Source organism: Halichoeres trimaculatus, unplaced genomic scaffold (genome assembly GCF_033239565.1).
Source record: "Halichoeres trimaculatus isolate MK-OKI-2021-1 unplaced genomic scaffold, fHalTri1.1 fHalTri1_scaffold_18, whole genome shotgun sequence".
Lineage (NCBI taxonomy): Eukaryota > Metazoa > Chordata > Actinopteri > Labriformes > Labridae > Halichoeres > Halichoeres trimaculatus.
In genome coordinates this window covers 17,979,468-17,993,817 of record NW_027437196.1, presented here as the reverse complement: position 1 = coordinate 17,993,817, position 14,350 = coordinate 17,979,468, and the positions used below count along the sequence as shown (strand labels likewise).

The following is a 14,350-nucleotide window of genomic DNA, read 5'->3' as shown; positions in this document are numbered from 1 at the left end:
GCAATGCACAGGCTGGGTCCAAGCAGCTACTAATCTCAAACCGCGATGATTCAATTCACAGATGGACATTTAAAAACAGCCTATATGCACACACAGTCGCACAAAGAAGAGACGTTACTTCAGGACGTTGTATTGTCAGGTAGAATCTGTGCCGTTTCCTTGATGCAGCTGCAAATTCTCTCCCTATATGGCCCCTTCTTTCACACTCTCCTCTGTTTCCTTACCTCATCCATCAGTTGGAGGTATGGAATTGATAGCTGCTATTGATTACCTATAGCCAAGGCTAATCGTCGCTAACCGGGGGAAGCTTTGCAGCAACAGCAGCTGTCAGTGGCTTGTTGTGTATATGTGTGTATGTGACCCTCCAGCACTTCAGTAGCAGTAGCTGTTTCTCGCCCATGTTTACCTCCAGCAGGCTAATGGAAAGTAAGAAAGTGCATGTGAGAACCTTGTTTTTCTTTACAGAAAAAGGGAAATAGTATGTTTTGTCTGCCCAGAGAAGCACCGAGAGGCATGCCAAGTCTCACCTCCGCACCTATGTGAATAAGACCCATCTCCGTCTCTCTCCTTTTCTTCATCTCCCTAATAGGAAATTTGAGCACACTGTGTGAGATTAAAGCAGAGAATCAATGCCTTGTGAGCAATAATTTCCAGACAAATCTCTTTCATCTTTTCTCTCCCTTTTTTCCCTCCCCCTCGTTCTCTCGTTCGTTTTCTCTCCCACCTCCTAATGCTAACAGGGGGTCCCGTGTCATGACATCCCTTTCGCTTTTATCATCTTCTAATAACGCTCTGAAAAATAGAGAGCGAAAGAGGAATGTGACAGGGAAAGGGAGAAAAAAGGATGCAGGAGGAAAAAAAGAGCAAGAAATGGATAGACTGATAAAAATCCATTGAATGAGCTGGGGTCTTGATTTGTGCTTTGATGTGGATGTCTTTGTGCAAATTAGACAAATATGCCCGCTGCTTTAGTCATCTTGACGCTCTTCAAAAAGATGCCTTCTCTTCTTCCTTTGCCATCTTTGATGACGGATAGAAAAGACGACGGTAAAATGAGTGACAAGTTCATTTTTGGGGGCATAAAAATGTACAATTTTCACAAGTGGATGATTGAATAAAGAGAGGAAAGGAGGTGAGCAGAAGGTGCAATAAGCTAAAACTAGCCTCCAAAAGTTGGTTAAATATAAAAGAAAACAAAGACGACTCAACATATGTGCAGATGAGACCCCAGTGTTTCTGCTTGGTTGGGCCCACAATGCACAGAGCCTATGATGGCACAAGGGGCTAATGGGCAAGATCTCACACACACACACGTGAAAACACACACACACAAACACACCTTGGTCAGGCCTTTGTTTCAAAAGCAGGTTAATGGGGAGTGAGGAAGAGGAGCATTGCAATTTTCTGCTCTTTAGGCGCCAGAGAATTCTCTCCAGTGTAAGAGAGACCAGACTCTCAGCGTAATAGGCATTTTACACCCTCATCACCCCTTGCCACGCAAACACACACACACACACACACACACACACACACACACGTGAACGCACCACACACACACACACACAAACACGAACACACACTCACTAGGAACGTGTAGGAGTGTAATAGGCATTCTATGGTGTGTATTGCCGGTCCCCAGAGTGCTAGTAAGTGTTAGACATGCATAGAGTCGGCAATGAGACAATCAGCATGCTGAAATTGAAACCTTGTCTGGAGTCACACAGGAGGGGAGGATGAGGAGCAGAGGGAGAGGAGAAGAAGAGGAGAGGAGGAAGGAGAAGATTAAATAAAAAAGGAAGAGGAGAGGAGAGGCATTGGACGGAGAGAAGAGGACAAGGAGGCAAAATAGGAAGAGAGGAGAGATGGCGGGAGAGGAAATAGAAACTGATGTTTGTTTAATTGCCTAATAAGTGATGACACAGATAATTATGTCACAAAAAGAGATGCTCCTCGTAGGCAGGGCCAATAAGCAGCTCTGTTTGTGCGTGTGTGTGTGTGTGTGTGTTGTCCTGTCACTCCCTATAGACCCATCAACTGTTGTCCCCTCCAGCTACATCAAGTATAGGACACCATTAAAGCATTACGGTTTGTGTCATATCAGATCATTCAGTTTAATTAACGAAAAACACACATATGCTAAAAACACACACACGCTCATCATTTGGAATCATTTTAATTACTCTGTAACATCCTGATTATTAATATCTCCGCTTCATATACCTGGGGATATGCAGACGAGAGTGTTCACCTATATTTCTCAGGCAGTGTGTGTGTGTGTGAGAGCAGGCGTGTGTGTCCATGTGTGTGTAAGTGATGCTCCCTTGACTTCGTATCTAATTGTCTTTTTTAATGACAATATTCCGCTGTGTGCCGGCTGTATGTAATGAGTCAGGGTGTGTCAAAGTGCAGGCCTGAGCTGTCTGCTTGAGTTAAGCTCTTCCCGTCTACTGTAGAAGCCTCCAGCGTACTCACACACACACACACAGGAACACGCGCACACACACACTCAAAGAGACAGTATCAATGTGGGAGTTCCTGTATCTGACACGAGATTAAGAGGGCCAAGTGGAGGAACGTCGAAGAACTGCCCTGTTGCATTTGCAAGAGGGAAAAAGGACCATCCTGTCACACACTCCCACGTGTGCGCGCAAACACACACTCACACACACATACACATGCAAGCATCCTGTGCTGTAAGTGAGCAGTAGCCTCCCTTGCATTATTCACAGTGGCCGAGTGATCGAAGCTTGGTTCAATAGCACTAAAGCGGCGCACGCTGGAGAGATTTGTCTTACAAAACCTTGACACACACACAGGCGCACATATGCTCTCACACACATTGATTTTCGGTGGTGGGAATCTCCCAGGCTTTGGACGAAAGGCATGGACGTGAGAGGGGCTTCCCCCGTCAGAGCAACCTCCTGACAAACACACACATACAGATTCTGAACCTGCACACACTCACATCAGCAAATAGAGTAAGTACATCTTTAATTCTCTTGAAATGAGATTTGATGATGATGAGGTCCAGCGATAGCTTGAATAAGAAAATGAAAGGAAAAACTGGAGATGGGAGACGAAGGATCTGCCTCTTAGATCTGATGGGGTTTCATTTACAGAGAGATGAGCTGATTGTAAAATAAAAGCGGGAAAAAAAGTCTAAGAGATCACATTTCTTTTTTTGCTGACTCTCCTCTTTTTGCATTTTACCATCAGGGGGCTTTTTGCAAGCGAGGCAGAAAAAATAAAATCACGCACTGCCTGATATGTCATATCTTTCCTCTGCAGTGTGGGCGCGTGTGTTTTCACACAGCCGTGTTCAATTTGAGGCCTTCACTTGATTTTAATAGCAATTTTTTCAAACACATCAGTCACTTTATTCAGTTTTCCCATTTTCTTGAGAGCAGCATGGAAACGTAGCACAAACCAGCCCCTCTGGCGTTTTTGGCGTATTAACATGTATCGACAAGCCAGCATTCACATGCCTGTAAACACTGACGTACAAACACAGGGAACACACGCTCACAAACACACACCTCTGTCCCCTGAAGACATGTGATCAACCAGACCCAATCCTTTGTAATCATCTGGATCCCCCACACACACAGAAGTATAGTTCCCCTTCAATCCCGGGTAATGGTTAGGGGCAGGGGGCTGAAGCGGTGGGCTTCTTTCCCTTAGCCCCAGTGTCTTAAGCTGCCATTGATTAAATGTTAACTGATATACTCGGCCCTGGCAATCTTGTTAGAGCCGGAGCAGGCAGGCAGCTAGACAGACAGTTTAGGACCCGCGCCCTCCTGATCAATAGCACAGATAAAGATTTCATCCATCAATGAGCTCCCAAAACAAAAGGTATCTGATACCTGATTAGGCCCGTGGGGACAAATACACACACAGATTTGAACCAGAGTACGCACTCACAAACAGGACATCTAGAGACAGCCATACACACTTGTATAAAATGAGAACGCTGTCTGAAGGCAGGCTCCAGCAAGCTTTCATTTCACACACACAGACTAACACACGCAATCCCCTCTCACTTATTTTGTTTACCATAATACCTCCACCATCACCATCTGCAGTCAGTCAGTTCCACACCTAAAAGAGTAATTACAACACACACATTAACACACACATGCAGAATCAAGCTGCAGATAAGGCCAACCTGACTTTTCCCAGATGAAGGTTAATTATGCTGTGTTACTTCACTAAGTGTGTATTTGTTTGTGCACTCAGGTGTATATGCAGCCTTTTGCTGTAGTATATGTGTGTATGTATATGTGTGTATCTGTGCGTTCAGGCCCTCAGAGCATGCCAAAGGCACCGCAAAACGGCTGAATCAATGTCTGGGCGACCACCACTGTTAAAGTGTATCAATAATGTTCCCCTATCTCCTTTTCCCGGCTAACGTCACAGAGCGGTTTGAGAGTCCAAGCCTAGCCGCAATTAAGACTTAATTATAAATCAATAAAAGGAGTCATTTGAATATTGATTTTTCCTTTTTCCTCAAATTGTTAACATATTCCCCACCCTGTCTGCGCTTTCTCCTTTTTTTGTAACAACTTTACAGGGAATCAATACGTCTCTTTACAGTCATCGGAGAGGAGCTTTGGGGTAATTGGAGCCAAAAAAAACACGACGGGATATCTTCATGGAGGCTGGTTTTCAGAGGTGGTCAGGGGGCTAAAAAAATGTCACAGTCCCTCAAATCCTGATGGCTTTTCAAAAACGGTTAATGACACATTGTGCCTCTCAGAGAGTGATCTCATTTTAAGGGATTTTGGTTGACATTTGTCATCACAATGCCAAAAATGCATTTCCATAATTTTCACGGCTGACATTTTCTTTGATATGACACAGTATCAGAGCGCTTTCAGAAATAAAACATAATATCAATGCAAACCCGGTAACCTGCATTTCATTTGATTAAACGATATCTCTGCTGTTTTTATTTTCCTGCTCAACCATTTTGAGGGGCTGTGAGATTTTCAAGTGGCGTGTCAGGGGCCGGGAGTCTAATGCATGGAAACATGGAGCTTTCTGTTTTCTGACGGCTAGCAGAGATAAGGGAGAGATATGGCTCTAGCACTGGCTCAAATCTAAAACAGATCCCGCTGGGGGCGGGGCGGGGGTTGGGGGAGTTAAGAAAGTGGAGGAAAGGGAGGAAAAGGAGGGGGTGGAGGTAGCAAGAAAAGGGAATATTGTCAATCCTCTAAGTGTCTGGCGGTGTCTCTCTTTCTTTCCCTCTTTCTCTCACTCTTTCTCTCCCCCACTCTTGCTCAGTAATCTGATTTATTCGAAGCATATGTGTGCTGCTCCGTCTTTGTCTGCTTCTATTAGGACCAGTGGGGGCCCATATGACATTGTTTAGCCAGTAATGAAATGGACATTTTTTGCATGTTTTTGAGAAAGTCAGAGGAAAGCCAACACTTCTTATTTGTAACCGTCTGTGAAGACCATCTCCTGGGGCGGTTGCCCTGGGTCTTTGTTTTCATGTGTGTGCGTTACACATATTACAGGTTCCATGTGGTCATTTTAGAGATGATTCGGAACAACCTAATAAATATGGGCTTGAAGATATTTATTCATTTTTCTTCCGTGACTCTGTTCTTCTTATGATGAAAAGTCATGCCATCCTTCCAAACCTCAACCCGTAACAAGTGCCTCATGATGCAGACGTGTTTGTTTTGCAGTCACATGGATTATTGTTATTATATGCAACTGTTATGCTTTAATGGCAATTTTACCGCTTACTGGACTCAACTCTATTTCTGGTTATGTCAAAGAGGTTTAAAGGAAACGGTTGAAAGGAAACCTGAAGCAATTTTTCATCTCATATCTTTATGAATAACTCACACAACCCTGTGTTATCTTATCAAATGATTACTTCTGCAGTAAATTGTGAGGTATGGCATCGTAAAAATGTCACTAATATGCTTTCTCCAAGTCGAAGATCAAATGCATTTTATTGTTTTAAAGCCTTAATTTGATGTAACAAAAATAAGTTGATTAACAATGCACATTTGATATCCCAGAGCTGTATTTTCATCTTCTTTTTTCTATCTACTCGAATCTTTTCTTTGATTTCCATCCCAGGATTACAGTCTTGTTTTTGGTGGCTCTGAAAGCAGATGGTTTTTATGCCGCTAAAAACGGGACAGTAGCCCAATAGGATAAAGATCTGTTTAAGCATTATCCATTTGGCCACTGCCCGTCACAGGCCTATTTTAAGCATAGACACACACACACACACACACACACCAAACAAAAAAAGCCATTCTCTTAAACCATGGCAGCCATTTTATTAGATTCCCTTCCTCATATTAGTTCCCGGAAAATAAATAAACCTTGAATACATGACAAGGACCAGTCTGGTCTATTGGAAACTCTGCCTATCCTGCTGGTATCTTTGTTTACCGTGTAAAGATGGATGGACAGATAGAGGGATAAATAGAGGCACTGGGGGACGGAAAGGCTAGGTATATGGATGGATAGCCGTGTTAGAAGATATAAAAATAGATGGACAGATAGATAGATAGGTGGATGGATAGATAGACGGATGAATGCGGCAGGGAGATCTTGTTGGGCAGATAGAGTTGAGCAGGTATGCCGAGAAACAGCTGCTTTCTTCATTAGGTTCATCTATCGATCTCGGACCCTGGCTGCGCGTCTGTGTGTGTGTGTCTATCAGTGTGTGTGTGTGTGTTTTTGAGGGGGAGAGAGAGGGAAAGACAGCAGCGTCTGTAGATAAGTGCTGGTAATAGAACAGAATGAATTCTTATCACAGAGATGGGAAGGCCATTAACCCTCAGCTACTAGTTCTCTCGCTGTGTCTCCGTCTGTGTCTGGTCTGACTTTCTCCCTTTCTCCTTCCCTCCCTTTCCCTTTCTGTTTCTCCCACCCTCTGTCCGTCCTCCTCTCTGGACCTGACAGGGTCACGTTGGCGTGCGTGTGTGATATTTCCTCAATGTGTGTGACTCTCCTCTTCGTGTGTGTGTGTGTGTGTGTCTTTTTTTTTCTATGGCTGCCGCTGTGCAGACTGCCCCATCGGCCAGATGTTTATAATCAGGGGCTGGATAAATATTGGACCAAGGAATCATAAAAGACCCGGAAAAACAGAAAATAAAGAAAAGGGATGAGGGGAGATGAAACAGAGGAGTGGAATCTTCTTTTCAAATTATTCCTAAATCCCTCTGTAAGCTTGCCGTGCCGCCTCTTCAATTCACCTACTCAGCCTTAGGTGATTCAAACAGTCGAAATGCAATATGGCTGTTGTGTAAGACGCAGGTGTGTGTGTGCGCACACGTGTGGAGGTGTACAGTAGGTGTGCTAGCCTTTTGTATAAAGCCAGGTGTTGAGGCAGATTTTTTTTCCACCACTGAACCCTTTTGAAGCCATATTTTTGTCCTGTGAAACCTTTTGTATTTGCTATTAAAGAATCATTAACAGCCCCCCCTCCACACCCCCCAGTGCTCACAGCGCTGAAAATGAAACCCCTCTTAACACGAAACAACACTTTCTGTCTGCGCAGCAAGCAAGACATGCAAGCCTTTAATCTTAGCTATGTTTATTCATATGATTTTCTCTCTTTTTTCCTCTTTTTTTTTCAAAGGAGTAATAGGTGTTTTGTTAGTCGCCTGCAAGACAGCCGTGCGGGCAATTTGAGCGAAAGAAAATACAATGAAGCGTCTCAGGAAGTCGTAATTGACAACAACAAAGCAAATTTGGAGCTGCTGATACAAGCGTTTTTTACACAAAAGTCATTTTTTCAGCTTATTCTGTCAGTTCAACTTATTGACATTCACACCAGGAGCGCATTAAATGTGACAATCCTATTGTCTGGCTTTCAGAGTCGTCCTGAAACAATAGATCTTTTTTTTTGGAGCTGTAATAAGTTCTCGTGTGTTTTCAGCAATAAGGTGGGTGTGTGTGGGCGGATGGAAACACGTGTGTTTGCTTGTGCTGGTGTGTGTCTGTTTACATGTTAGCATGTGGGCTGTGGGCCTCTGTGCGTGAAATACATTGAACACCGTGTGGGAGTAGATGTGTGTATTATGTGCAGAGTGAGTTCTGTGTGTGTAGGTGTGTGTGAGCGAAGGCAGGTGTGTATGCATGTGTGTGTCAGTTATTCCCAGGCCCTGTGCAGGAGCTGTAGCCCCTCTCCGCCGGGTTGATGTTTAGTATTTTAGACATGCTACATTAACAACATCTGGTTAAGATCTAAATGCTTGTTAAACGCGCTGAAATTCTGGGGGAAAAGGTACAGGGAGAGGAGGAGGTGGAGAGGGAGAGTAGGGTAAATAAAGATTTGAGGGTGAGAGAACAGAAGGGGGGGAGATCAGTAAGTCTGTGAGGTTATTACCCTGGCAGTATTACCACTGGCCCTTGACTGTGTGTATGTGTGTGTGTGTGTGTGCATGTGTGCATTGGCTGTGACTGTGCGGGATGGTGTAATGTTTCAAAGCTTTCCCCTTTAAAACCTAGAGGCCAAACTAGAGCCACGCGCGGCGCAGGAATGTGACATCACAGGGCCTCTACTGCTCGCGTGCACACTCTTGCACACACTCACACACATGCACGTGGTCTCACAGGGGACATGACCAGAGTTGTAAGAAGAAATCAGCGTCAACATCACGGCTAAGTGGGGGAGACATGGCAGTCATGGGTGTTACGCAAAACATTAAGGCTGCATTACTACCACAGCTACACCGGATACACACTGTATCTTGTCCTTTTTAACATTTTTTACACGTACAGCAGCACAGCACTGATTCTATCGGAGGATCTAGGAGTTAAAAGCTATATACCGTTAGTTTTCTGATCTGGGTATGATGGTATTTCTCATGTATTTCACGTCTTTTCTTTGGTGGCAATTACAGTTTCTCTTGATGCTCTGTTTTCATACTGCCTGTGATTTAAGATAAACATTAATGTAAAAGAAGACTCCCTTAGCCCTTTAATGAGCACCATCCGAGCCCTAAGGAAGCAAATTAAAGGCAGCTCGGCCCCAGCTAATGAATTCAGCCATTTTGGAGCCTTGGCGTCCAGTTTCTCAGAGATGGCATTGCTCTCTGCTCATGTGCTATTGCGACTGAGTCCTCCAACGGGCACATAATGACCCGGCATGGCGGTTATGGGCCCTTAGGGGGAGACTGGGAAGGGGAGAGAGTGGTCTCAGAGCAGGTCATTATACAGCTAGAGGGCACACACACACACACACACACATAGACACACACTCAGTGCGCTGACACTTTCAATACATCCTTCATTGCCTCTATCTCCCATATGTCTGTTTTTTCTTTCTAAACATCTCTTTCTGTGTCTCTTTTTTCACATCCTTCTTATATGATACTTCTTTTTGCTTTTTTTAAGTATTACAAGTATTATAAGTATCTGAAGTTGTGTTTGATATTTTCATCCTAGATTTTGTATCCAAAAATGCAGAACACATTACTTTCTTTTTATATGTAGGAAATAAAATCTGTTTTGGTGGACTGCTGGGTGTGCTTTTTGAGACAAACAAAAGCCTTATTCATCCAGTTAACCTAATTGGTTACACTGACTTCCAATTAATAGTTAAATTTAAAAGCCAGACTCATTTCGCTGTATCCCTGATCAGGAGACACTTAATTATTCTTCCCCTCTAACAGTTAAATATAGGCCAGTGTTGGTTGCAGGGTAATCAGACCCAGGGTCTGTGGTTAGCTCAAGCTCACCGGCCGGCTTTAATGTTCCGACCGACCCACATCAAAGAGAGTCCCACCAGGCTGCCAAAATCACACACCCTGCTTAGCCTGACCCACTCTCTGTATATGAGTGTGTGCGTGTGTGTGTGTGTGTGTGTGCAGAGAGGCAGTGTAAGGTGACTGCAGAAGTTTTGCTCTGGTAGCGATTAAGTTGATGGTTAAAGAGTCCCCGCTGCAGGACTCTCTGTCTCTCTCTTTCCGTCTTGCACATGACAACTCACATGCAAACACACGCAGTCACTGTCTCACTCACTTGATCAATGGCGCACATCCACACAGAAACTCCTAAACATGTGCACACACACACACATTGTCACACGCACACCCGTGCACACTCATGTGGTGCGTAACTGTCAGGGTCAGTCAGAGGGCAGACGCTGTGCTGATGTATCGAGAGAGCTCGTCTGGGAATGTCCTCAGTGTGGAAACACATTCTCCGTATGCACGCACACACACACACACACACACACTCACACACTCACCGCAGATCTAGAAGGGGAAAGGAGTGAGGAAAAAAAACACTGATGAGGCCCAGATGATCACTCCTTTTCTTTCTCCTCCTCTCGTTCTTCACCCACTCCTCACCCTGGCTCTCCTTCTCTCTGTTCATTGTCTCTCTTGTGTCCTGTCTGGCTACAGGTAGACTGCCCCCTAGAGTTAAGATAGTGGTTTGGTGGTGTCATGATGATGATCAGGCACCCGCTGCACCTTAAACCACTTTAACCAGGCCACTACTATTGTTTCTATGGCACCAGAATGCAAGAGGCTAATTTTCTATATACGTTTTTTTTATTATTTACAACCATGCCTGCAAATTTTATTTCAAGCAGTATCTAACAAATTACCTCATAAAGTTTGGTTTATTAGTAAGAATGTGAGCTCACACTGATCATTACACTCAGTATGCTGTTTGATGCTGTGTGCATGGTAATGACAGTAATAACTTGTTTGTTGTTTACCTACAGAATTTTTAAAATTCACTGGGGAAATTAAATGTTCTTGTGCCAAAATTAAAACCTTCAGTGTGTAAAGAAAGTGATAATTATATGCAATAACAATCTGAAATTAACCTGTTGTATCAAACAGATCACTTTCAATCAAAGCAGTTCTGTCTGTTTTTATTTAGCTCTCTTAATATGCAACGGGCTGCAGAGAAGAAATGAAAGCAGACAGTGACAAAAGAGATGAAAAAGGTGTTTTTGTCCTCCTGCTTTCTGAGATTTCTTTCATTCTTTCTTCTGAGACATTTCCTTGACCTTGCAGTATGCGAGATCCACCGGAGCTTATATTTTCTCTTCTCTGTATTTCTATTTTGACCCTTCTCCCTCCCCTTCCCTTCTCACTCTTCTGTGAAACATGCTGTTCGATTTGTGCCATTTGCTTTTCCTTGGCATCGAACAAAAGTCAAGTACAGAGAAAAGATAAATCAGTGAGGAAGGACTTTCAAACCCACTACACACACACACACATTTACACCCACATGCGCACACGCATGCACACATGCACGCGGGCTACCTTTCTGTTTCCGTCTATATGAAGGTGGGGTTGAATTAAAATACAAAGATGGACGCTGCAGCACCAGCAGTGAAAATTGCAATTTCTGCAGCCCAGGCTCTGCTGGCTGACAGGAGATATTTCATCCCCGTTGTCACCAACGTATTAATAAAACATCAGGAGCAGAGTGCAGTCTCTCTTTCACACACACACACACACACACACACACGCTTACACACACACGCTTACATACATAGAGGGAAGCGTGGATACACCTTGAAAAAAGAATGTGTACACATTTGTGCAAATTGTGTACAGCTCTAACAAATGTGTACAAATGCAAAAACCCAGAATCCATGAATTCAGACACACTCAACACACACACACACAACCAGATTTTTCCTCTTCAATCACATGCCAGCATCTGCCATGAAAATTTCATGCTGTATATAATGTCCACTTAATGTGTTGGCGCTTAAAGCAACGGCGCCAGCGCTTAGTCTATGTGTCTGTTTCTTTGTGTGTGCGTGTGTCTTGGGTTGTGCATGTGTAGGCACCCCGCTGTATGTGAAAGGGTTAATCATATCATGTTTCCGAGGGGGGTTTGTGGACCCCTTGTGCTCGTCATACAATGGCCAGAGTGATTGTATGCAAATGCAAGCTGACCTCAGTGCACCCTGTGCTTGATTTCTATGAATATGACTCTCGGTAAGTGTGTGCATGTGTGTGTGTGTTTGTGTGTTCATGTGTGTGTGCGTGTGTTAAAAAAATATGGTTATTAAGGCAGTGCAGGATTGATGAGTGCAGCTCTTTTATACACACACACACACACACACACACACACACACACACACACACACACACACACACACACAGAACAGATGCATCTCTGGCAGAGTGAGGGGTTTGTGGTACAAAAAAACCCCACACACACTCACACACACACACCAACTCCCGTTTAGGAGACATGAAATTTTTAACGCTTTAGCTCTTTGAGTGTGTGTGTGTTTGTGTGTATGTGTATTTGTGTGTTAAAGTGTGATATCATGTGTGTATGATTTGATGCCTATGTGCAAGTGTTCCTGTTTGATTTTTGCATTTGTGTGTGCTACCCTGAGATGGAGGAGGGGGCTATATATGTGTATATATGTTTTTGTGTGTGTGCATGCTTTGTGTGTGTGTGTGTGTGTGTGTGTGTGTGTGTGTGTGTGTGCGTGCACGCCTGGTTATCTGGCCTCTCTCAGACTGCTCAAAATTCATTACAAAGTGACATCAGCCCAGCCGGAGACAAATGATGGCTGGATGAAAGGGAGCGCTGGGGCTTGGCTGGGATTAGTGTTAGCTTGTGCTGGCGACACATTTACACACATACACACTCGTACACACACACTCACACATACACACACACAAAACGCACACACACGCACACACATACACACACTCTTTAATCCACTGGCAGAACACTGCAGATACACAGAATTATCAAACAAGGGGCTGAACTCTCAGAGATGGGCAGGCTAATCTGCTAATATTACAGAGCTGCACAGGTGTGTGTTGGCTAGTTTGCCTGTGCATGTGTGCGTGTGCGTGTGCATGTGCGCATAATTTTTTACAGAAATGCACTGACACAATGTATATGTTTGGTGCAGTAGTTAACATCTCTGTTTTCAATTTGCCCTTTTTTTCCTCTGAAAGAGAACAATGGATGTCATACATCCTGTAATGTTGTATTTTGTAGCCCTGGTTTTTCCAAAGACTTGAGTAGAGTTGATGAACTTTTTATTCACTTATGTTGAGCATTAGAAAAGGAAATTCCTAACTTTTTCCCTCCATGCTGTGCTGGAGAAACTTATCACATCTGATATCATTATAAAAGCATTTAAAACAGAAAACAAATGAAGAAAACATTAATTTTGTGGGGATTGTGTTGACAAGTAGATGTGAAGACATCTTTTAGTACATCTGTTTTAACCAAATGATCAAAAAGTTTCAAAAAGAGACACCGTGGGATGTTTTTTGTTGTCACACATTATTCCTTCTTTTGGCGTCTGTGAGTATCAAAGTTCATCCCCTGTACTTGGTATAGCATGTGACTTTTTTAAAAGAACATTTTGTTAAATCCATAGTGGCACTTTTTGCTGGGGCGGTATTCCACACATTACGGTAAACTGGAAACACATGAAAGCATCAAAATGAGCCTTGTACGATACAGCGGTATCTGATAAAGATGATAAACCACAACAGATTTTGTTACCAGCACAGATGCCCAGACATAAAAATTTCTAGTGTGCATTATGGGTAATGTAGTCTTTGTCTCTGACTTTTCAGAAGAGACTTCAGAGGATGGTGAGCGACCTCCTCGCTCCTCCTCCAGGCTGGGACTGAACCTGACTGACCAAGATTTGACTGACAGCCGGAGAACTGACCGTAAGTCTGCATAAACACACACACACACACACACAAATCACATATGAACCTTAAGCCTCCCTTCTTTTTCAAGTTATAGCTCATCCCTCGCTCCTGCTCTCTCTGTGCCTCAGATAAGGTTCTAACATGTGTGTGTAGCATGTGAATGCTGCCGACTAGCCTCCATGTGACCTGCTTTAATCGTTTCCATCTGACAGAAAGAGAAAAAGAGAAAGAGAGACAGAGGGGGGAGAGAGTAAAAAAGAAGGAGGGAGAAAAAATGAGAGAAAGGGAGAGGGATAAGTTGAGTGTTGTGGATATTACCAGGCAATGTCCAGGCCCCAGATTATTTTTTAATCAAATCAGTTTGCGTGCTTGTAATTTATAAGCGCCTTGCATTAATCTTTTCTCGTTCTTGTGCCCTCTCCGATGACATATTAATTTTTCATAAGCGCAGGATTAGATGGGGGGGGGGCTGTGTATATGTTTTTCTAATATTGCACCGCATCCCTGCAACCCTTAAATTAGTTTTTTTTTCCCCTCCTGCATCTTTCCTTCATTTTTCTTTCCCCTTTTTTTCTTCGGCTCAATCCATCCCTTAATTGTTGTCCAATCTGTGACCCTATCACCCGGCATTACCTCGGATAAAAAAGAGCACAAAATAGAAAGAAGTGTTTGTTAGTATGACAATGTTGTAAGCTGGG

At 43.6% G+C, this 14,350-nt stretch overlaps 1 protein-coding gene across 4 annotated transcripts in view; it reads left to right on the top strand.

Annotated features, from left to right (window-relative positions):
• zfhx4 (zinc finger homeobox 4) overlaps positions 1–14,350 on the top strand; it is a 92,276-nt gene that overhangs the window by 60,172 nt on the left and 17,754 nt on the right. For all 4 annotated transcript variants that reach the window (XM_074693887.1, XM_074693886.1, XM_074693885.1 and 1 more), the window contains exon 7: positions 13,569–13,667. In XM_074693887.1, the coding sequence (XP_074549988.1) occupies positions 13,569–13,667 (99 nt within the window). The remainder of the gene's footprint in view (positions 1–13,568; positions 13,668–14,350) is intronic.